Raw genomic sequence first — 24,203 nt, 5'->3', positions numbered from 1 at the left:
CCACAGGCAAAAACAAAGAACTCTCAGAACCCTGGGAATGCTCCCAGCGAGGGCAGGTTCTCCAGCTCTGCTCAACTCCCTGCAGCAGAGCTGAAAAGGACCCTCCTCCTCCACGGCAACCACGGGCAGCCAAAAACCCCTCGGGCAAATATTGAAAGAGCTGATTAATAAAGGCGTTTATGGAGATTAATATTTTCTCCGCCCATTTTTATTCATAACAGTGTTGGGAATGATATTTGGAAAGTTAAAATCCAGAGGACAAGCTGAAGCACGCCATTTTCTACATAAGTTTGTTGTCACTTATTAATGCTATTATTTTTAGTCTTAGGTAAGACAACAGATTAAAAATGGGGTTGCATTGTTGGTTGCCTCTAATCAAAAAGCTAAATTAATCCTCATGTATTTCTATTGAAATAAAATAAATAGTGGAACAAAATAATAACCTTTTATGTCATGAACTGTTTTTTATATTGGAGAAACAGATTGGGTTGACAATGTAGTAGATTTTGAAGTCTCAATTGTTTTCTCCCTGGCTGTGCTGTGTGGTGTAAATGAAGAAAAGGTTAAGTTTACCCATGATAATTCCCTTTCACATTTACATTTTCAATCAGCCTTTGTAGCTTTTTGTGCTTTTATCTATTGTGTTTTCATTGTAATCTTTACATATGAAGTTCTCAATTCTACAAACTCTTATGCTGAAATTTATTCACAAATAGCTCTGACAGATGTACTCTGGAAGCTTTAAATGCTGTAGTTCAAGATGGTGCCAGCTGGTCGCTTCTCCCCACCCCTCAGATTGCAGTCTGGATGGAGGAGCTGGCAATGCCTGCATTTCAGTTCCCTTCCCTCACCTGAACTCACATTTCTGTTAGGGTGCATTGTGCTGATGTGGAGGCTGGGAATCAGGTCCTGGGTCCTGGGTAGAGAACACATCCCCTTTTGTCCTTTCTTAAACTGTGGCTGGAGATTAAGCATCTGGGTCAGCAACACCTTAAAGCCTCCCAGACACCCAGAGCTTGTTGATGAGACTCCTCTGTAGTTTTAAGTTGAATACGTTTAAAACTTTTTGTTAAATTACCTATATTTTCAATTTGTCACTGTACCAAATCAGTGGGAAGGACATTTCCAAACTTGACTTTACCATGTCACCATCTCTGCTTAAACTCTGACTTTTGTCTACTTTTAAAGGTGATCATGCCTAAAAGCTATATTAAAAACAATAGATCTTTCTTTCATGTAATATGTATGCTATAGAAATTGTTTAGTAGGTGGTGTGCTGCTGTCATTGAGGAGCTGATTGCACTGCCTCCAATTAAGATTGCATCACTTACTTTACTGCTAGATCAGTTTTGTATTACTTATGCTCTTGCCAAAAGGAAATTGTTAACCTGAAGCAGCAGTTTACTTGTTTTGTTTTTGTGTCTTGGCTGCCAGACTGAAAGCACACTATTTATATAGCTAACATGTAAATTTCTTTAGGTCCTTGATTTACTGTTACTCAACTAAAATTAATTTTAATATTAGAACTGTAGAGTAACAATAAAATGGATAAAGAGCTGGTGAGCTGCCAGCAGTCGGAAGCAATGTCTGGGAGGCCACTGGCACTGGTTGAGAGCTTGTGGGGACTTCTCCAGCATTTGCATCAGGTGTGATGTGCTTGTCATTGTGGTCATTTGTCTGTGTGCAAACATACAAGCAATGGCATATGATGAATAGTCCAGTGGTTGCTGCATTGATGAAGAAAGGATGAAGCTTTAAAGCATGGCTGAGATCATGGTAACGTGAGTTTAATTAGAATGTAGTTTGTGTGCACATGTTGAAGAACAGGGAATGCTGGAGGATGTATGTGCAGAATGGAGAATTTTTATCTTGTAAAGTTGTGGCTGAGGGAAGACTTAGAGGTTTGTGAGGAAGCTCCTGTAGACAAAGAGGATTCAAGTACAGGGCAATATCAAGAAAGGCTGGTGCTGCCGAAGAGAGGTAGGAGCGTGGTTTAAATAATAAGACCAGTGCAGGAATGTTGCATCTAGTTTTATTTCTAAGGAGAACATGCCCTGAAAAATTTGAAAGCATGATGAAGGTCCTGAAAGACACAGACTTAGTTCTGTTAGTAGAACTGCCCTTGGGAGGTGGGTTTGAGATTGAGTTCACGCTTGCTGTGGTGTTTCTGACCACACATCTACCTTAGCTCAGCCAGCTCTCTTAGCTCTGCCTCCCACCTTGTTGCTGCAGAGGCCCTCCTGCATATGTACTGCTTAGTGTCCTAGGCAAGGCTGTCTGAATCTGTCTGAATTTGTCATTTATTCCCTTTGCAGCAGACATGGAAAACATTGTTTCTATTTTGTTGTGTATATATGCAGCATGGAAAGCTTTCAATAACATATTTTTTCATCAAATTTGAGTATTACTTTAATGGAACTGCTAAGAATTGCAGCAACTAATAGTTTACTGGATTTTTTTTTTATTCTGAAATTATGAAATGGTAAAAGCAAGGGTGGATGTTGCTTTACTTGGAATTTTTTAACATGCTATTTAATTTATGAAAGAATCTTTCTGTAATTTGGAGTGAAAAGGTTAATCAAGTGTTCTTAGATTGATGCTTACTTTTTATTCTGAAAGATAGGATAATTTGAAAGCCTGGGTTATTTTGGTATCTTCTTGTGTATACAAAGCTAGAGACCAACAGGCTAAACAGGAATGATATTCTGGAAAAATTATTATAGACACAAAACCTATTGAAAAAAACCTGAAACTATTTTCATTTTAAGTACACCAGTGGGGTTAAATAATACTAATAACTTCTGTTAGAGTAACAGATCATAATAATTTAAAACTAAAGTTCCCAGCACACTTGCTAATATCTTTTATGGCTTCATTAAAATACATCTGAAATAATTTACAGAGCAAAGCTTCTGCTTGAATTCTTCCAGTTCTGCATGGGAAGAGTGCCTGTTTATCTTCGTGCATGTTTATATAGACCCATGGAAATTATGATGTAAATGTGGATGCTGTACTAAAACATAGCCATATATGCAGAGTAAGGAATTCAAAGCATTTGTATTCTGTCATTTATTGCACATAAGTAATGTATATTGTATAGGCTTGGTTCAATTCTGTATCCTGACCATAGAAAGACACTATAGAGTATGTACTCTACCTTGAGGGGACCTTGAAGGGGGAAGAACAATGTGTGTAGGAAAAAGCTCAGGGCAATGACTCTCTGACCAAACTTGTCTCTTTTCTGGTTTTGAGCCTTCACATTTATGCACTGTCATTGCTGGAAATAGTGAAGAGCTGGAAGGCTGTTTCCCTTGTGCTATACTGTTACACATTTTTATTTACTCACCTTATTAAAATAAATATATAGATCACTGTGGAAACAACTGGGACAGCTGTAAAGCTGAGTGTTTGTGATGAAGTCTTCTGAAAGGTAAAAGAGGAGACAACTTAGCTTCGTTTTCAGAGTTGGCCCAGCTCTCCTTAAACTTTGAAACTTAGCTACAGAGCTGTACAGCTGTTGGTACAGTAGTGGCCAGACTGGGCAACTGTAGCAGGAAGAGAACAGACCTGCAGGTTCTTGTGATGGTGCTGTGTTCTTAAGAAAACCAATCTGAACTCCTTTTACTGTCTAGATTAGTTCTACCCTCATGCTCTAGAGCATTTTTCGTTGTTGTAGGTCATCTACAAGGCTAGATTTCAGGCAGTGCAATCACCTTCTCCTAATAAAAGTTTATGGCAGAAGAACACATTCTGCTTTGACTCTAGCCAAGGGCATGTGCAAAACTCTTGTCCTGGTTTGTCACCCCAGGACACCCCTAGTGCTTAGAGAGATGCACTCAGGAAATTTGAGCAAATGGAGTGAATTGTCATCTGCTGTTTTATCTCAGGCTAGGTTCCTAAGAAATGCCCACAAACTGCTTTTCAGATGATGTCTTTTAGCAGTCTTACAACTGTTCTGTTTGTAACTGGTTTTTGGTATAGGAATCTCTCATCAGAAGTACCTTTTAGGCCAGAAAAGGCCAGCCTTTAACACATCAGAATCCAGGATCTTAAAAAAATGTGCCATCTCCTAGAGCAAACACCCATCAAAATGTGTTCAGTTTTGTATTTCAGTATTATTTTTATGATAAATAGAATTTTATTCATACTGAATGACTCAAAACAAAAGGAATACTTTATTTAAATGTTTTTGTCTCAGTGTCATCCTTTCTTTTGCCATTCTTCTGGACAATGGACCCTGAAGCAAAATCTCTTCCTTATGACACACACCTGCACACTACTCAGGGGCAGAGATGGGGAAGAGATGGGGATGCAGTCTCCTCCCACCCTGTTCCCATTAGTGGGAGGAGCCATGAAAAGAGTGCAAACAGGCATTCGTACAAATGTTCACATGTCGTTCTGTTTCAACTGATACTTTTCTCCTGGTTGATGATTTTTCATTTTGCTGCCTTTCTTCCTAGCTGCACTCCACAATTTTTTCTGCCTTAAAATGAGGCAAGGAAACAGTTTACCAGATTTTTTGATGGTTATCAAAGTTTATTTTTTCATTTGTTGCATATAAAGGTTTTAGCCTGATTTTGATCCATTCTTTTAATTCAATCTTTGTTCAAGGTTCAGATTGTAGATAGATATCAGTGATCTTCTACTCCCCTTTTTGCCCAAATATAACGTAAGGCTCCCAAAGAGATGGTATCATGTAAGCTTTTACTTTATCCTTTATCTTAAAAATCATTGCCTTTAATGGGATCTCTGGGTAGTTTTCAGGAGAGCCAAGCCTTGAGCAATTTAGATAAAATCTGCAGAGAGTGTGCATGGCCTACTGTTTTGAATTACTTTGTAAAGTACTGAGCTGATGGTATTTATGACATATTAAACTTTTCACTCGGTTATGGCCTAATCCTTCAAAACCAAGTAGGACTTGGTTTTGAAAATGCTGCTGTTAACATCTGTGGGTCTGTGTTCACTAAGCCTGACTATTAAGCTCCTTATTAAGTGTTGTAGGGGCTGAGCTTTACATTTTATCTGTTAACACTAAGATAGCTACTGGTTTTGTCTCAATTTTAAAGAAAGTACAAAAAAGCTGTATTGTGTTAAGGCTCATGAAATGCATGCCAGCTTTATGTTCTGATCTTTATGGGGAAGATCTGGAAGATGCTGCTTGATCAGGAATGTTAGACCAGATGACTCACTGTGGTCTCTTCCAACCTGACTGATTCTGTTACTACTCTGTCTTTAGTCAGCTGTTGAGTAATGGAAGAGAACATAAATTCAAACCCCACCAGATTAAATCTCCTTACACTTTATGTTTCTTTTGCCTGGTGACTAGACTAGAAGATTTTTTCTTTTAAAGCTAGGTTGCTTTCCTGAATGGCTAATACAGCGTGTGAAACAAAAAAAAATGGCATAAAACTGTTTTTCTTAATTCTTAGATCAGCCTATTTAGTACTTATTGAGCTGCAGTAGCTTCAGAGAAAGGAAAAAAATGCACATTTGTTCTGAATGCTGGATGGAGAGATTACCCTTTAAGTCCTTTTGAACACCAGGTTTAGTAACGGAACTAATAATTCAGTTTTGCTAAGTGTTACAATTAGGTTTATGTAGACTGAAGTATTATTTGCGGCTGTCATTTGTAGAGTGGTTTCAACTTTTGCCAGCTTGCTCAAGGTAAGAAGGGAAGCAGTCATTAGGCTATAAATATGGGCGCCAGTTTTGGCAATTATTATGATTTGAAGTTGTGTGATGGGACGTTGTGTTATACTACAGTGAAATGTGTTACAGTAGGGCACATTTGTCTGCCTCCCGGCTTTGTGCCTGCATGGCGTATTTGTGGCTGTTTTCTCTTCTGGTTTTCAGTTGCTAAGATAATTTTATTTGCCGTGAGTTGCGTTTCTGCTTGAATGATAAACATATTCAAGGAAAGTGGATATCAATATTAGAATTAGTGGAGAAAAGTTAAGCTGAGACATAGCCTCACATTCTTTAAAAAACGTTTAGGTTTTTTTTAGAAACAGTGTGAGAGCATGAAAAGAAAGAAAAAAATTAAATAGTTTCAAACCGTCTTGTTTTGATAAATTACTTCAGAAAAGCTATTTCGGTTTTTAAATAATTTACTCTGAAATCTTGTGGGTTTAGTAGTCTTAAGGTAAGGCAAATGAAAAGGAAGGCACCATAGAAACAAAAGCATGATAAATATGAAATTGCTACCTGTTCCAATTTTTGTATGTGTTTGAATAACTTTGGAAGTTACAAGATTTATTTTCAATAAAGGTCATTATCCCATTTTGCAATACTGAAAACTTCTTGTTCTCTGGATGGTTGGGAACTGTAGTTTAAGAGGGATGTACTAAAGGAAAGAATAATCCTTAAATACTCCTTTTCACTTGAGAAAGAAATCAGAATTTCATTTCCATCAAAAATGAGCTTAAGCTTAAAAATCTACAAATGAGAAATTAACAAGAGTATATAAATAAAGCATTCAGGCTTATAGCAAGGCGGTGGCTTGTGGCAGTCCCAGGAAAGAAGTAGCATTTAGGAAAACCAGAATTTTTGTCAGTTCCCAAAACTAAAGAGGGGAGAATAGAGGGTGTTATGCTTAATTTCTCATTTAAAGAAGGGAAGGAAGTCACTCTTCCCTTGCTGTAACACCTGGGAGGGCAAAACAGAGTCTCTGAGATTTTGGAGTAAGACTTTGGTAAAACCACATGGGACTCTATTGAATGATGATTTCATAACTTACTGGAAGTGAAGTGCTTAGGCAGACTTAACTGATTTTGAAACTTAAGGTCTTTGACCTCTAACTTTATACCTGTTATTTAAGTCAGTCCCTACTTTATCAAAGGAAATGAATGCTGAAGGGGTATGTGGCGGGGATCAAAGAGGGAGAAAAATTGCTGGGATTTAACTGAAGTGCAAAAGTTTTTTCTGCTGACACGTCAATTACTAAGACAGAGCAAATAATTGTTTCTCGTTGTTGCTCTTAACACGATGAACTTTTTAACTCTTGAGGCAGGGGGCTGTGCTTCACTCTGTTTTGTGTGGTGATGATGTCCTCCCTACACCTCATGGCACAGAGGAGTCTATACAACATCTGCAGATGCTCCCGTGAAAGCTGTACCCATCTCTTCTCCTTCTACCCTTTTTAGCTCTGATTTCTGCCATAGTCCCATGTCCTTGCCACTCTCCCCCCAAAGATGTTTAGACAGATTCTGTTATTTTGAAGACTGTTACTCTGAAATACTGCATATGGTGTCATTTACTGTGTAATTTTACCTTTAGCAGAGATTATTCTGCCCTCTGTGAAGTACTACATTTCAAACTGTTTAGCAAGGCAGAAGTGAACCACATGTATACTTTTTTCCTTTATGAACTTCTTTAAGGATATTTTCTTTACGCATCAGTGCCATCATAGATTCATAAAAATGGGGGGGAAAAGTTCCTCTTTGAACATTTGGAATTTTAAATCTGTTCAGATGAATATCTGTCTTCATATTTAATTAAATATGTGTTTCACACATGCTATAGCTCTACTCATCTCTGAAGTGAGTAAGGAATCTCATTCTGAAGGCATAACCACCTAATAATGAAAAATAAATGTAAGGTGCATGGAATTACTACTAGTTAGGAATATTCTTCTGCAAAATTTCCTATTTTTGTATAACAAGAATAACACCAATTGCTAAATAGATGTCTTCTGTGTAAGTAGTGCTTTTACAAGTTTTGGCCTACTGCATTTTCATCCTGTGGAAGCAGACACGTACTTTACTCCTCTGGGAATGGCAGGAACCTTTTAACATTTTTAAAGGTCTATTTTTGCTTAAGAAAGCAATTTTACATAAATATGATGTTCTTGTAAAAAATCTTATTCAGGTTTTGCCACCCTTGAAATTTTCACTCTTTCTAGCTGTGAGTACATTTAAGGATAATATTTTCAACTCTTCAGATGTATAAAAACATTTTATGTTTAGCAAAAATATATAGTCTCTTCACTAGACAAGAAAATGCAATTATTTGGGTGTAAATAATCCCACCAAATTTTAGGCACTCCGAGGAGATTTAGGAACATAACATGAAAGCAAGATTGCCAGAGGTGATTTGAATTCCTAATCATTAAATTTCTTTCTTCACCCATTGCAAAGGGATTGGAGATGGCCTCCTGTGTAGCTTGTGTGTCTCAGTTACGTTTCTGAAATTTAGCGGAACTAATCTGGGTTGTTGATGAAATTAGTTTTTCAGAATATATTGCTGTAGGATTTTGAAACATTCAAGAGAATACACTCAAAATTCTTATGAATTATTACCTGTTTATTACTTCTGTTAAATAAATGCAGAGCTAATTTCATACAGTTTGTAGGTACTGTGTAGCTAAAAGCAAGAGAACAGCTCCTTTCCCTAGAGAGCAGAGGGTACTAATTGTGAGTAACAATGTGTGTTTTTTTCCTAGTCCTTACATGAAGCTGTGAAACACCCTGATATACCTCTGAGTAAAAGTTGTAGTTCCTTTATCGTTTAAATCTTGGGATGTGGTACAGTGTTTGTTGTCGTTGTGTAGAATGTTGAAATTTTTTTAATATCTGTTCTGACTGGCATTATGGATCCTGTGTTTTTGATTAATTTTTCTAAATTTAATTAAATTTAAATCACCTCTGCTGCTTTCAAGCTTAAATTAAGTAAAGAAATATTACATTCCTTTTATTAACTGAAAAATAAATAAATCTCCAGATAAAGCAGAGATAGATTCTGCAAGAAGCACCATGGGCACAGGACTCTTTCCTTTGAAAGAATAGTCTCATTTTTTGAGAGAGACTTTCCAGAGGAATAGAAGACTACTATAAGACTTACTGAAAGAACATGAATGTACTTTGTAGGGTTTTTTTTAAGGTAGTAATAGTAATAAAGATTTTAATTTTTATTTTTTTTTCTTAGCTACAGTATGGTTAAATAATTAATCTACATTATTGTAGCAATTTTGGCTGCAGGGTGCTTCCACTACTATGTAGACAGACCTTAGTTAGTGTACTTCAGCAGTACAACAACAAAAAAAACCCAATTATAATAACCAGCAGCAACATTTTCCAAAATATCTACATGCAGATGGCTTCCCACTTTAAATGTAGTGGTACCAGTTCTTTGGGATAACTTGATGTTTGCAGATGATCGGATGTGCTCCCTGAATTTTACCTGATGTGGATTAAAGGCTGTCTTTGCTCTCTTGTAGCTTGTAAATATTAGTTATTAAACTATCAGCTATGGAGTTAACTGAGAGAAGATCAGTTCCTTCAGTGATATCAATAAGTTTTCGTAGCATCTTTGAATCATGATAAAAACTACTTGATTTATGAGTTCAGACGATCAACCTGCATTCCATCCAACAAAACAAACAAAAAAGGAGTTATGTTTAAGGTAGATACCTATTTGCAATTAAAGATGAGGAACTTCTGCGTATATACAGATGCCAAAGACTTGCTCCAGTAGCTTTACATTCTGTAGTGGTTCTTTTCTATCCTGAAGTTTTACTTGCTTTTCTCCCAGCTGACTAACTACATTTCAGCTACAAAACCAGTCATTTCATTGATTATTTCTTTAATGTGCCCACTGTTAATATTTAGGCAACCTACTGTTGAAGAGTGCAGACATGCTATCAAATATCTCTGCTAAGAAAGTTTGTACACATGCAGATATGCATGTCTTTTGAGTGTTCACTAATTTATGTTTTAAGGTTTATTACTGTTATTAATAATTTGTATTGCACTAATAATGTACAAAGCACAATCTCTGAATATATAGATTCCATTCTTATTTTTATTAGCATTTCTAAAGTCGTTCATAGTAAGTTTCTATTTCATTAAAGTAATTGCTTCAATTTTTTTTTATTGGTGTAGAAGCTGCTATGTATACATCAAGAACAGTGAATTGGGATTTAAAGTGTAGCCAGACCTTGAATGGACATTAAGGATCTGTTTTAATCTCACAAAATGCTATTGACAGTTAGAGACGATAATAAGCAATTAAGTGTTTTAATTATTATCAGCCACTGCTTTGGAGTAAAAGAATAGAAAAACAAAGTTGTGTGTTTTTCTGAGTGTGTAACTTTCAAAGGTGAATTACTAGAGGGGAAGCCAAAGAGGGTGAAAAAACAGTGAAAGGTACCACAAAAACAAAGACGTCTTTTAATCTTGTTATGTCTCTGAACCATAAATAAATAAAAATCATTGGAGCCTCACTTTATTTTCTTAAAACCATCTTTTATAAAAGCTTGAAAGTTCAGGATGCCTCACATTGCTTTCATATTATCTGAAATGACTTTTCCAGTATTTTCAGTAGCCAGGAGAAGGAGCAGTGACATGCTTCTTTACAAGTGCTTTTAAACGGTTATATAGTCATTAAAACTCCAGGGACTTGGAGGCTGCTTGGGATGCATGCAGCATGGCATGCTGTCTATCTCTTTGGTTTGGCGAAGAAATGCAGAAGCCAGATCCTCCATTTGCTGATGTCAGAAGCAGCAAATGGGTCAGAGACCTGATTGTAAATTTCTTTTACAGTAAAGATGACCAATCATTGTAGGATGACCTATTTTAAATGGGGAGAATTAGTTTTGTAAGTCACAAAGATTTCAGGCTTTTTCTTTTTTAAGAAGTGGTTAGAAAAGTGCATTGAAAACCACTCTTACAGCAAGATTTATAAATAATAAATATTACCTCTTATTAATCCATATTTTAGTTTAAGCCTAGCTCATGGCAAGTTGCCTCCTTGGGGAATGTGAGATTCTTTACAAGAGAAGGTGATGAGCCTTAGTCCCCAAGGAGTAAAATTGTGAAAGCAATCTCAGTTCGTACATGCTAATATAGATCTGTTATTCCCTTTCCACATCTATCACAACACATTCTAAATTGTGGCTGATCTTCTATGCAAATAACTGTCTTATTAGACACTGGGCTCTGTATGCCAGTGTCTCCGTGGGTTTCTCAAGGCATTTGCTATGTAAGCATCAAAGCAGTGGAAATGAATGATGATTACTGCATCCCTTTGAAGAACAAAGAGGACTCGAGGTTCTAGATGCGAGAGTCGGTGACGCTGAGCCACACAGGCAAACGCCAAGTATCTCTGTGGCTTATTTTAAGTCAGGAAGTAATTTTTGCCTGTGTTTTCTTCTTCTGTTTTATTGGCATTGCTAAAACTGCAAACAACTTTCACAGCTGATGTTTTATTTTAAACCATTAGTAGACTGGAAATCGCAAAAGGCAAGTCAAAACAGTCTCTTAAGAGTGGCATAAAAAAGCCAAGAATTAGTTTTGCAGTGTAAAAATATATCTGTTACCTCCTCACTTAGCTGAAAGTTCAAACAGTACTTTTATTTTTCCAATCTAATTATTATGATGTGAATGTTATGAAATACAATCCAGTCTAGAGAATTTCTGTGAAGCATAATAGAGGGGGAAAGAAACGCAACCCAGTGAATTACAGTTCACTGCTAATGTGTTTTACATAAAACAGGGAGTATTCTCTGAATTCTACCAAAGTAATGTATGGAAAAATTCAAACACTATAATTGAATTTTCAGTTCAGATTATTAGTGGTACTCTTCTCTACCTTGCTATTATTCCTGAGTACATTTTAAAAAAGGTTGATGACTTTGGAGCATCCAAGTTCATTTTATGCCATGTTTCCCACAAATGAAATTAAGGAGCCTGGATTTGTCACTTGACATTAAGTGCCAATAATTCCTATAAAATATATAAATATAAAATAATAAATGTTGTGGTTTTAAAATGCACAAATAACTACTGGGCATCATTCCTGCAGCTATATTTTAAATCATGTTTGAAGCTATGGGGAAAATAATGGTGAATGCCATAAATTTGCTGGCAGTAGTGTTCAGCAGTGCCATGGCATGCTTTTTGGGTCGTGATTTGGCATCTCAGCCCCTTCCAGGGCTGCACTTCCCAGAAAGTGTGCCTTGGCAGCGACCAGGGACACTCGTCTTGCTGTAGCACAGCTGGTTATGCCTAACAGAAAAGTACAACTCTTGCAGATACTCTACAGCCATATGTGCACAATCTGCACATGGTTTGTGGCTACCCAGGATGATTCAGCCAAAGTTTGCCCTTGGCATGGTGCTTGCCAGGGCCAATTGGGAAAAGGCAGGACTTGGCTGCTGTGTGTCTTCTCTGCTTGAACAGTAAATCTGACACTTCTCGAAAACGTCAGTCCTCTCCTCAAGCGTGGGTGATGATGTTGAGACTCTTGTGTTGTGTTGTAGAGGCAGTCAGATGGTGGAGTTTATCATCACCGTGGCGAGTAATGTCTTCAGCCCAGCCAAAATGGTTCAATCCCAGTGTTTTGAGCAATAAGCATGACTGTAACAGCCAGTTATTTCTTAACCAGGGAAAAGGAGGTGAAATGAGCATGTTTGTAGAATCTGTCGCTTGAATGGCAGCCCTGTGAGGGATGAATATGAAACCATAAGGTTTTACATGTTAAAAAATTCATTAGGAATTTGCTAGAGGACTGTTCAGATGATGCTTGTTCAGCTACGTGGATGGTGTGGAAGCACCAATATACCAGTAAGAACATCTTTGTATGGATGATTATGCAGTTCCTTGTGCAATCCTAGTGTCACCTCCTTATGAGGAGGTGTGCAACATGACACTGCAACATGAGAATCCCATTCAAGAGTCAGGATGGTTGTTACTTCAATGCAATGAAGGTGATTTAAACTATCAATACCATGCCTGAGAGGTGTAAAATGCATACAGCCCCAGCTCTGCTTTTTGTTCTCCACTTCCTTTTCATTCACAGATATCTAGAGCCCATGGCAGGAAGATAGGAGAGTCTGGGATTGCTGGAATATCTGCTCCTCTCTTTTCTCATGGTGGCTGGAGGGCTGTGTCTGCAGGTGGGTTTCCTGAGCAATTTCACCTGTGGATGCACACAGCCTAGTCCTGCCTCCAGCTCCTGTGTGTGGTGTAAATGTATTTTCAATGCTCACAATACATTCATTCCCTGGTTTACTGAAGAAATAAATTATACAGGAATGTGATTCAGTGGTACGAAATGCTGAATTACAGTGCAATCAGTTTAAATCCTTTCTTTTTTTCTTTATTTTCATTCAAACTAACAGGCATTCTATACTGTTAATAACCCATGCAATGGAGAAAAAGGTATGTTTAGAATGTATTTAATAGTCTCCAGAATAGTGATGATTAACTGCAGTGTCTCATTGTACTCTGGGAAGGCTTATGTCTTTGTGTATAATCATGTAAATGTTGCTTGTTACCATTATTCTGATGTTATAAGCAATTGATTTTGTTAGTAATTTATTTAGGAATAATATTGTGGTTTTTGTTTTGGTTTTGTTTTGTTTTGTTTTGTTTTGTTTTTCCTGATAATGACAGTGATTTTTGGATTGAAAACAATGGGTAGAAAAGATGCCTCTACATCAAGGACTCCAGTTGACCAGTACAGGAAACAAATAGGTAAGAGTTTGAAAGAAAAATCTGTGTGCTTAAAATAAAAACAAAACTTCTTTTTTTCCAGCAAGGCCCACTAGTGTAACAAAACGTAGCATTCCTCTTCAAAAACTTCATTTTGTATATGCTGTTGAGTAATTAATTCAACTTTATGAAGACAGCATGTTGAGTGACTTCAGATAAAAGTGTATGCTGTGTGTTTGGAAACACTAGTGAAATGCTGCAGTGAAGTGGCTTCACAATGTTTCTGAGCTGATGGAACGTTCCTGATTTTCCTGTTTGTCTCTAATTTCATATATAAGCATTCCTAACAAGATACCTTTCCTCATTCATAACAATTTTTGATACACTGAATGTTACAGACCTTTTCATTGTATAACTGCATTTACTGTCACACTAATGGGTATTTTAAGCATGTTAATTTTTTTCCTTAGGACTTTTTCTGTCCTTTCCTGGTACAGATGTAGATAACATGAATACAAAGTATGTACATGCGCCCATGTACCTTCACATAGATACTTATATAACAAATGTAAATCCCTCTTTCTTTGCTCAAATGCAAAGGTGAGTCATTTTTGAAATCCATATATGAGGATTCTGTCTCTGTATGTTAAATAATATAAAAGAGTCACGGTATTTTGAAAGTTTATATATAAAATGAAGTACCTTAATCTGTACCCAGTTATTTAAGTGAATTACTTTGTTTTACAGTTGCTAAGCACACACGTCTGTTTAAACATGCAGAAAACAAGTGTCTGGGAAAAAAAGGTTGTTTATAATGTGTATTCTCATGGTGAAAGAGCTAGTGTTATGTGAGTCTTATTTTTATAATGTCATAGTTTTTTTAGTGCTGCCTGATTATTTTAATATAACTGTTTAGTGGTCTTTTCAACTTCTCATCAAGTTGTAAGTAAGGGATTATTTTGTATTTTATTTGTTTTAGATAGGTATGGGGTGGTCTGTGTTTCCTAATCTTGGGCAGTTTGTGTGGCTGATTTCCTAGGCTCATTCTATGAGAAACATGGCTGAAAGCTTGTGAGTACCTTTTTGGATGAGAAGCAGATACAATAGAAAAATCTTTAAAAATATGAACTTTCTGCTTTTGAAATTTTTTAGGTTTAGCGTAGAGAAACTTGCAAGGAAACTGTTACCCAGTAGTAGGTGATACCACAAATATTTCACCCAAGTGTGTTTGCTGAGAAGTGGGATCCCTGCAGCTTGTTTTTGGGACAGCTCATCCTATGTAACTGAGTGCTTGGATAGAGGATAATTTATCAGTTTTTTGGCATTTTCTCCATTTGTTTTTCATCATGATCACTTATTTTTCAACCACTACCTTTAGGATTGCTTTTTTTTGTGAACTCTTTCTGGTGACCATGGTTGGATTTATTTTTTGAAATTGTCTGCAGGGTGAAAGTGTGGTGATCAGCAAGATCCCTGGAGAGACCAGGGCAGGTGTAAAGCTTTATTTAAGTAGGAGGCTCAAATAATCACCTCCCACTGTTTCACAGGTTGTGCTGTTTCTTGCACAGGACTACTGCGTGGCACAGCTGGGCTTTGCAAAGCCGTGAGAGGCCAGGACTGATCCACTGTGCCTTGAACAGGGGAGAGGACCCTGTGCTATTAGCAAGGTGCTAGGAGTATTAGTACTGGGGTCCAGCACTCAGAGGTGCTCTTATGTTGCTGACTTGGCAGTTTTGGCCTGGTGTATTGTCTGAATAATTTGGCACCTTCCCTGTTGCACATTGCAGCAGCATCATCCATTGGGCATTGCAAAATATGGAGGGGGTTCATAATCTCATTTTCTTTAGATGCAACACATTGCTCTTAACCTGGCGAAAGCAAGTGTTAAAAATTATCATAGGGAAAAATGTCATGCTGGCAGGCAAATAAACTACATAACCTGGGGGGTGTTTCTGTGTTTGTAATACTCCTTAGAGGACAGAGAGCATGAATAGACTGTGTTCTGCCTTTTGCTCTGATGATGGTTGTTTCAGCTCCCACTCTAGTCATTCATATACTGCTGTAGAGTTTGCCAATGGAATTCAGTTTTCTGAACTTAATGAATGTAAAAGGGGGAGTTTGAAAATTTATGGATACAATTTTAAACTTAAATTTTGCAGATGTGTTTGAGTTTTATGTGTAACCATTTTGGCCTGGTAGCTGAGCTTGGTGGGGTGAGCTCTCTAGTCTCATTATGCTTTTAGGTGTGTTACAGGACATATAGGTGTATTTTTGATAAGTATCTTGCAATATTGCCCTAATGAATATAAAAGTAGCGTTGTGGGGTTTTTTGCCATTACTTCTTGATATTTTTGTTCTTATATAGTTTTGCATAAAAGGTAATAATTCATCCATTTGTTACAGGATGATTAAGGTTGACAGGGACCAGTGGAGGTCATCCATCTGCCCTGCTCAAGCAGGGCCACTTAGAGCTGGTTGCCCAGAACAGTGTTCAGGTGGCTTTTAAATATCTCCAAGGATAGGAACTCCACAACCTATCTTCTTGTATTTGATATCCTAGAAGTAGAAGGGTTTTTTTCTTATTTCTTTCAGTTGTTTCTGTGTGTGCCCACTGCTTCTAGTTCTGTGATAGGGCATCACTGAGAAGAGCCTGGCTCTGTCCTCTTTGCACCCTTTCTTCAAATATTTATATATACTGATGAAGTCCTCCTTGAGCCTCCTCTTTTTCTCCTAGGTAAACACTCTCCAATCTCGCAATCTTTCCTCATAGGAGAGATGCTCTAGATTCTTCATTTTAACTCCTCTTCATTCTTCATTTTTCATTGGCCTGATTTTATTCAGGTATTTATTAGAAATTATACAGAAAGATTTTTTTTAAAAACACAGTCATTCATTAAGATTTAGCTTTGACATCTTAGGTATTTTTGCAGTTATTGTTTTAGTGTGAAACTGTTCAACAGAATACAGAATGCCCTAATGCTTCAGACACATGTTTGTTTTGCACATGGACATTTGGTCACCCTTTCTGAGATAGGTTATATCTAGAAACAGTAAACAAAGTGAGGCTGTACAGGGCCTGTCTTTAAAAAAATTAATTTATCAAATGCATTTAAAGCTCAAAATCCATGTGATTGCCGGCCTTCTTTTCCAGGCATTTGGTATGTATGGATTGTTGAAAACATTATGATAGATGCTGGCTGAATAGCTATCTCCTGCTGACTCATGGTGTAATGTTACTTTTTAGCTTACAACTTTATGTTTTCTAGCCTTACTGGATAGAAGGTAACCAGATTGAAACGTTTCTCGTACCTTTTTTTGATTGAAAATGGCAGCCTTCAAGGAACAACATGTCATAAAGTCATATCAACTTCCAGCACAATTTTCAGTTAGATGTTTAGTGGAGTAATTTGAAATAGAAGCAGATTTTTAATTTAATTTTATTCCAAGCTTTCTGTTTTGTTCTGAATTTCCATACGGCATGCCACATGTTTGCCCTGTGCCATGGTTCAAGTTCATGTTGATTACTTCAGTTCAGCCGTTTGCCTTTTTCTCCTCTCCAGGAGAACAGGATCACTCATGTCTTGTTTGCCTCTGTGCCACTAGCGGTTGCTGTTTGCTTCAGTAGCATTTTCAGAGGATTTCCCCAGCACAGAGATTGATACTGCTCTTCTCTGTCAGCTGGCTTTCAGCCATCTCTCCTGCCACCAGCCAAAATTGTCTGTATTGCCACTTAAGCTAGTGCTCCAGTATTTGACAGTGTGGTACTGCCTTCTCAGTGGGGAGCAGAGGCAGTCTTTTAGTTATCAGACCAAACTGGCAGTGGTTTCATGAAGCCTATCCCCAAGTGGACAGGGGACAACCACAGCAACCTTTTCAAACTGGCTTCAGCTGTGCCTGGAGGAGGGAGGATGGCACCAAGGGATCTCTCCCTGTTGAAATCTCCATAAGCAGCCAAGGCTGTAGAAGAGACATGAGAAAAAGTAATTTTAACACTTATTCATCTCTCATTCAGATCCCCAAATACACACCTGTGGTGCAGCAGCAAACAGGGAAGCTCTTCTGTGGAGCGTTTTCTTCTCCCTGCTGCTGTTTGTGCTGCTGTGCTTAATTTGCTGGAATCTGAGGAAAGGTGTGAGGCAGTATGCATCCTTCTGCATTTATGCAGCTTTGCTCCACAAATGCTGTGAAAATAGCAACAGGTTTTGTACCATATTTGCTTTGTTTACTGTTATGTGTGCTTTAAGTTCCCAGAACAATTCCACATGTATATTTTCCATCCTTCTTCATCTGGTGTGTCGCTTGCTCGGCATGGAAGCTGCAGGATTTGTGGGTAGTGTTCATGACTTGTGTGATTGTGGGATCCTAAGCAGGCATACTGAGAGGATTATAGCATAACTAAAACCTGGTCTACAAATCAGGAATAGACATACTTTTGGCTCCCATTACTATTGTGTTGCTGTACCATAATTTTTCATGAGGAGAGGTTGTTTGCCAATCATTCAACCTTCAATTTGTAGATTCAAAGGTCTGCCTATTGTCTCCTCTATACCTCCTGACTTGCCAGCTTGATCTTTTAGGGGGTGGAGCTTGTATAGACATAGCCCAAGGGTTCTTTGGAGCAAATAAGGCTCCTCACATCCCCTGGGAAGGAGTAAAAGTTATGAATGAAAATAAATTCTCTTTTTGCTTTGGAAAGCACAAAGCTACTCACTTTGGTAGTAGTTTGCACGGTGACTTGGTGCTGGAGGTGGTGCTCTTTGGCATCACACATATGGAGCAACAGGGAAGGGGACTGGGTAGGAGTCCTCAGTCCTGCTGTGGCAGCGCAGGAGTGGAGAGAGCAGTGCTCACCCAAGCTAACAGGTAAAACTTTGTGGATAAAGCTGGGTCTTTTAAAAATTCCTTGGTGTGGAAACTGATGAGTTGTCCAGAAGGAAAGTGCCCCTCATCCTAAGGCCAAGGCTGTGGGATCACTATAGCCCTGAGATGGAGAAGAGCTTGGGGACTAGTGGCAGCACAAACATTTCTGGGGTTCCCACCTCCAGCTACCAGGTGGAGCATGGACCTGCTGCCTTCTTGTCTCCAGAGAGAAGCCCTTCTTGTGGCACATTATCATTTCCACCTACCCTTCTGCTAAAGGAATTGTCTTTACTCTCTACCACCTCACCTTTTCTGTGTTTTCTGTTGCTACTTACCTTCCCTGTGTTTTTGTGCAGTTAGTGTGCCTCTACCTTCCTTGTTCTGAGTAGTGCCATTGCATACTCAAAAAAGTGGCTATTACCAACCTTCCTTTTCAGTTTAGAAAGAGGGAAAGTGTTACATATTGATACTTTTCATTGAAATAGATTGCATACTTTGAAGTGAAATGTGGTTGTTTTGTTTTGGAAATGCTTGTTACCAGAATGAGAATTTTAGATATAATTTCTGAAATAACAGCAGCAACAGCAAAAAACGTTTGAACTGAATTTGTACTGAAAATTTCAAAATTGCACCCATTTGTCACACAACAGCTATTCCTCTATCTTTTGTCTGTTAAGAAAAGGCACAGAACCAGAAAGCAACATCTGCATCATTGAGACTGCTCTCCTCTGCCATAAACAAAGATGTAGCAGGACAGATGTCAATGGAATAAAAACAAAAAATCTCTGGTCTGTGTTTTAACTAGTCATATTTTTTCCCTATTTTAATGTCAGTCACCTTTACTGTGGGAAAGGAAAGGAGGGGAAAAATACAGAAACAAATACTGACTACTCAGAAAGTCTTCTCCTACTGTTTATTTATAGTGAAAGAAACCCCCAAGGAACTGACAATTCTGGTATACCTTTTTTTCTTTTTTTTTTTTTTTTTTTTTGCATATGGAACATTACATTTGCTCTCTTGAATTTTTCTAATAAAAATCTATTACTAAGCATGTAATAAAGAGAAGTAGGAAAAAAGTCCTCCTTTTGCTATTATGTGTGACTGTTGGCAAGTTTTGGAATGTAAGTTTCATACTTCACAGTGATAGGCCACTGATACCATGTGTAGTTCTTTTTTTTTGGGAGGAGGTTTTATGAAGAATGAATTTTGGCGTCACAAAAAATGAACTACATCCTTTGGTCAGTTAGTGCTGTTTTGATTTTAATTTATGCCAGTGGAATCACTTTTTGGAAACTAAAGTGGGAGCAGTTGAGGAAAACACTGCTGTGAAGTAAAGCCTAGTCTGGCTGTACTAATTTAATCCACATTTTGTGATGATTGGGATGTTTTTAAACATGTTCTGTGAAGACTGATGATGGATGTTAAGCACATGCATCTTATGATCACATAGTTTGTAAGTCCAAAGCAGCAGAGCTGTGTTTTATTGCCTTGGCTGAGAGCATGAAAGGTGATGGTAGATCTGGATATGTACTTATGTTTGTGTGGATATTATTTAGTTTTCATTTTTTAGGCAGACATAGAACTCAGTCTGAGCAAGAATGGGAGGGGTGGCTGCAGATCCAGAGGGCTGTGGGAATGCAGTCACACACCTTGAAGAGAAGCTAAGGAGAAAGGTTGTGTATCTAAACCCTTGTCTCCCATCCCGTCTCCACAGCAAAGGTTTCTTTGAGCTTGTTTGATTACATTGCTTTTACTGTATGCTCGTACTACTCTTGTTTAGTGCTCTTATACAGATGGAGGCTTATAGTCTGCTCTTATTTTAATCTGATCAACAATATCACTGTTTCACTTAGTGGCTTTACTACAAATTTGTTATAGATGTAAATGAGAGTGAAATTTGACATATTTCCAGTTGCTGAACTGGCTTTCGCATGGTATTATTTCAAGCACTTGCAATTCCTGTAAGGTATCCAGTGTCGACAGGGCTGTTGCAATGTTACATATTTCTGTTTGTAGTTACTCTCACCTTCATTCAGTTCTTCAGTGAATTCATTTCTCCAGTCAAACTCAGCTGAGAAAAAACTCCTATAATCCTTTACAAAATACATGAAGTTTTCACTGTAGACACATATAAGCATGTATATATTACATTCAGAGGCAGAGCAGTTTAACATTTTTAGAAATTCTTTCACGGGGCTTTGAAAATCTTAGCTCATGTGTGAAAGCTGGACTTCAAAGTACTCTCATCTCACTGTGAATATGTAAATCTAATTTTAGACACCCATTTCTAAAAAGTCTCAGACATAATTTTTCAGTGTGTACAGTGTTCATATATACTCATTCTCTACGTGTGGTCCATGTGCTTATATTTGTAGGTACTATTGCATTAATATAAATGCAAGGAGAATTGGGCAGTGAACTACAAATCGGATTTCCTCTCATTTCATCATAACAAAGCAGTGGAGCAGGCATTAGAATGAAATGCCCAGTGCAGATGCATCTCTCAGGGCATGCTTGATAGATATTTAAGGTGAACATAATTTGTAGCGTTAACTGCATTTCTTTAGCTACAGTGCTATGAAAAGTGGCCCTGGGTTTTTTGGGTGCAGTTAAGTTTTGTCCAGCTGTTGTCCTACCGTGGAAAGGGGTGGTCTGTTAAACTTCTGCTGCTCCTCCCCTGTCTGGGCTAGCGGTAATGAAGGCAGCAAGGAATCTGGCAAGCATTGCAGGGGTAGTGGTCTAAGAAGAAAAACGTAAGAGTCACTTTGGATCAAGTCAAGATATTTAAGTGAAGAGATTTTTGTATTTCATGCTTCAGGATCTCACCATGAGCATTATGTAGTTCATCAGGTATTGCACCTATTTATGGCCTTAAAAGAACATGCTGGATGTCCATGTTCAGGGAAAGCATGACCACAGATTAGTCATCTGGCTTTTGTAATGAATTGAATATAATGAATCACGCTGATGATTGCTGTCATGCAGTCCATTAATTGCGTGTTGTCATGGATTTCTGTAACTGGATTGTATTAAAAATATTTTTCTTTTCAGTGGAAGCTTTTGCTTGTATTATGCCTTATTTTGGAAGAAAGTTAGGAACTGGCTACATTGTGCTTTTCAAGGTCTTGAACTATTTATGGGATTGTCTGCTCAGTTCTACATATTGCCTGCAGGCTTAAAGTGTTGGATAAGAAAAGAACTTGCAGGAAAGAAGGAGAATGGTCTTAGGAAGCTCAAACTGCTAGAATGAAAATAAGAAAAGGCATTTGCTTGATTTGAATTAGTTACAGAAATCTCAAATATCATGTGACTGGCTTTTGCTTTTACTTGATAGTAAAAGCTGATTAAAATAAGCACAGTTGAAAGCATTCACACATTCAGTCATTTTGAGATATTTCATTTGTGTAGTAGTTGAATCAGTACAGAAAAGCGCCGTGAAGTGAACGAAGAGCTCTACAATAAGTGGAATGTGGGAAAACAAATAATTTGCCCTGATTGAGCACTCTGGTTTAAGTTAATAAATTTACAGATAATATAAGGCAAATCACTAATCTGTTGGTTAATTTCTGAAATACTTTACTTGAAATCTTGTCCTTGTCATTATCTCAGTTGTATAGATACCCTATTCACTGTGGGACCAACAGAGGGAATTTTGCTCAGCTAAGCTACTGATACTGTTCTAGAATAACTCAAAGAACAAACAATAGTATTTTCAAGAATTTTGACCACCTATTAAATAGGCAAAGTGGAAAAGACTGGCTTTTCGTTCATTTATTTTCTGTGAATAATTTATCAGCATATTTGCATTGGTGTTGTAAAGATTTGTACCAAAACTGAGATCCTCAGCTGCAATATTTGACTTTTCATTAACGAAGTAACAGTAAGTTTAGAATACGTGGGGGGTTTTTTGTTAGAAATAATTTTCCTGTGGTATTTTAACCAAATACCTGTGGGCCATTCATAAACATTGATGTTTGGATGATCTAGGGTGCAATAGGTAAGAGGATGTGACACAGATTGTCAGTAAATCACTTGCTTAGATTCAGCCTAGGTGATAGTCCTGGGAAGATGGTAACTGCCTGGCAGATGTTGGGTGGCATTTATGATGCGATGTTTGTGCATTCAGTTCCTAGTGGAGAAGTGTTGAAAAACATCGTTATTTGTTGGCAGTCAAAACAGAGAGGAGCTGGATAATGAACTAGCATATGGAGTGAAACAGTGTCTCAGCGTTAGACATGGTCCCTTCAGCTCAAGGTTACAATATACTGGTAAGAGCATGGCCCAGATTTACTGAAGCTGTTTTGAGTAAGTCTGAGCTCACACTGTGCATTAAACCCTTCAGCTTTGGGCCTCTTGAGCACAGTGCTTGTGTTGACCAGTCTCTTACCAGTGCTAATTAACTGGGCCATGATGCTGTGTACTGTGGCAGTGCATCTCCTGCTTGTACCTTTCCAGTTCACATCATGGGCAGAATGAGTCTGCAGCTGTCGCTTTAGACCTGGCCGGAGGGACCTGCGGTCGCTGCGAACTGAAGAGCAGGGAGAAGTTTTAAGTTAAAGTAGAATGTCAATGGGGCCTTTTGCAGGAAGAGAGTGGAGATGTGTAAGAATAATCTCTACAGGCTTCTGTTCTAACAGGGGAAGGATGAGAGTTTGGGCTGGTGATTCATGTCTGCACTTGGTAGTTTAAGCAAGCATTGTACTGTTTCCTGGCACAGAGGTCAAGTAGCCCTGATGGTACTGTTAAACTCTTTTATCCCTAAAACAGAGTAGCTGTTTGCACACTGCTTATGGAAAATTGGTCCAGGCAATTTTCAGTTTCTTCTTGAGCCATGTGTAGGAATTACTTGGGAGAGAGTTACAGTGGGCACATGTATCAGGGACTATTGTAACAATTGGAGTGAGCATACCCTTTAATTCCAGTTCCTTTTCACACTGTCTAATATATTGGTGTACCTGCAGCCAGATAATCAGAGGGTACAGTTCAACATTACAAAGTGACCTTTAACAGCACCTACCTCTCTCTTCTTGTTCCTGCCACCATGTCATGGTGTAGAGTATACCATCCTCTGGGCTGGCAGAGCTGTTTATATGCAATTTTGATCCAGCTTGAAGGAAAATATGTGCGCTGAGCAGTTTGTGAGTTGAGTGAACTCCCTGATCTGCTTCATCATCTGGATGCATGCACAAACTAATATACGTCAAAGCCAGGACAGCATACTGCAGGAACTGAAGTGTGTGGCAAAACTCAGGCCAGCAAGTGCCATAAGCCAATATTGCAGTTGAACACTTTGCAAAGCCAAGCCACACGTCAGCTGAGTTTGGGAAGAGTCTCTATTCCATATAACATGCAGATTGAACAGATTAGGAAGTGTAAGAAGGATTCGTGTCCTGTGTAAGTTTCCTTCAGCTTCTCAGAATCAGTTTTGATTTCAATCCAGTGGCCTCTGTAGGTCAGATCAGGTCTGCAGGCTGTGTTACTTTATGGATACTTTATGGATAATAACTACAATAGTTTAAATCCATATATTTTTAGAGGTATTTTACACTGTTTTCAGTGAACAATGATGTTGCCTTTCATACATGTGGAAGGCAAAACAAAACCTGAATGCAGTTCTGTTTTTGACAAAGCCTTTTCCATGATGTTCAGGTATAGTATAATGGTGTTTTGCCTGCTGAACAGTGGAAAGAAGTGGAGTGAAATGACTAATGGGGTTGTCTCCGAAGAAATACTTTTACAGAAAAGATAGGCTGCAGTCCTCTCTGTCTTTTCTGGAATAGATGAGGGCTGTGCAAACTAGAATGCACAGAGAGAAACATTGAAAAAGTGCAAACCAAACAGAACTGAAGGTACAATCCTTAACATGCTTCATAGTGTGAAGTGTCTCAGAAAATCCACCTGTTAAGTACAATA

The 24,203-nt window shown here is 38.1% G+C and overlaps 1 protein-coding gene across 2 annotated transcripts in view; it reads left to right on the top strand.

Annotated features, from left to right (window-relative positions):
* TRIQK (triple QxxK/R motif containing) overlaps positions 1-24,203 on the top strand; it is a 59,585-nt gene that overhangs the window by 5,134 nt on the left and 30,248 nt on the right. The window contains exons 2-3 of one of the 2 annotated variants that reach the window (XM_083863652.1): positions 12,796-12,892; positions 13,392-13,472. In XM_083863652.1, coding sequence (XP_083719778.1) covers positions 13,412-13,472 — 61 coding nt within the window. In that variant the 5' untranslated portion in view covers positions 12,796-12,892; positions 13,392-13,411. The remainder of the gene's footprint in view (positions 1-12,795; positions 12,893-13,391; positions 13,473-24,203) is intronic. The other variant, XM_083863651.1, reaches the window with a different exon arrangement.

Source organism: Zosterops lateralis (genome assembly GCF_965231275.1).
Source record: "Zosterops lateralis genome assembly, chromosome: 1".
Classification (NCBI taxonomy): Eukaryota; Metazoa; Chordata; class Aves; order Passeriformes; family Zosteropidae; genus Zosterops; species Zosterops lateralis.
Note: the sequence above shows the minus strand (reverse complement) of the source record. Positions and strands in the feature narration are given on the sequence as shown.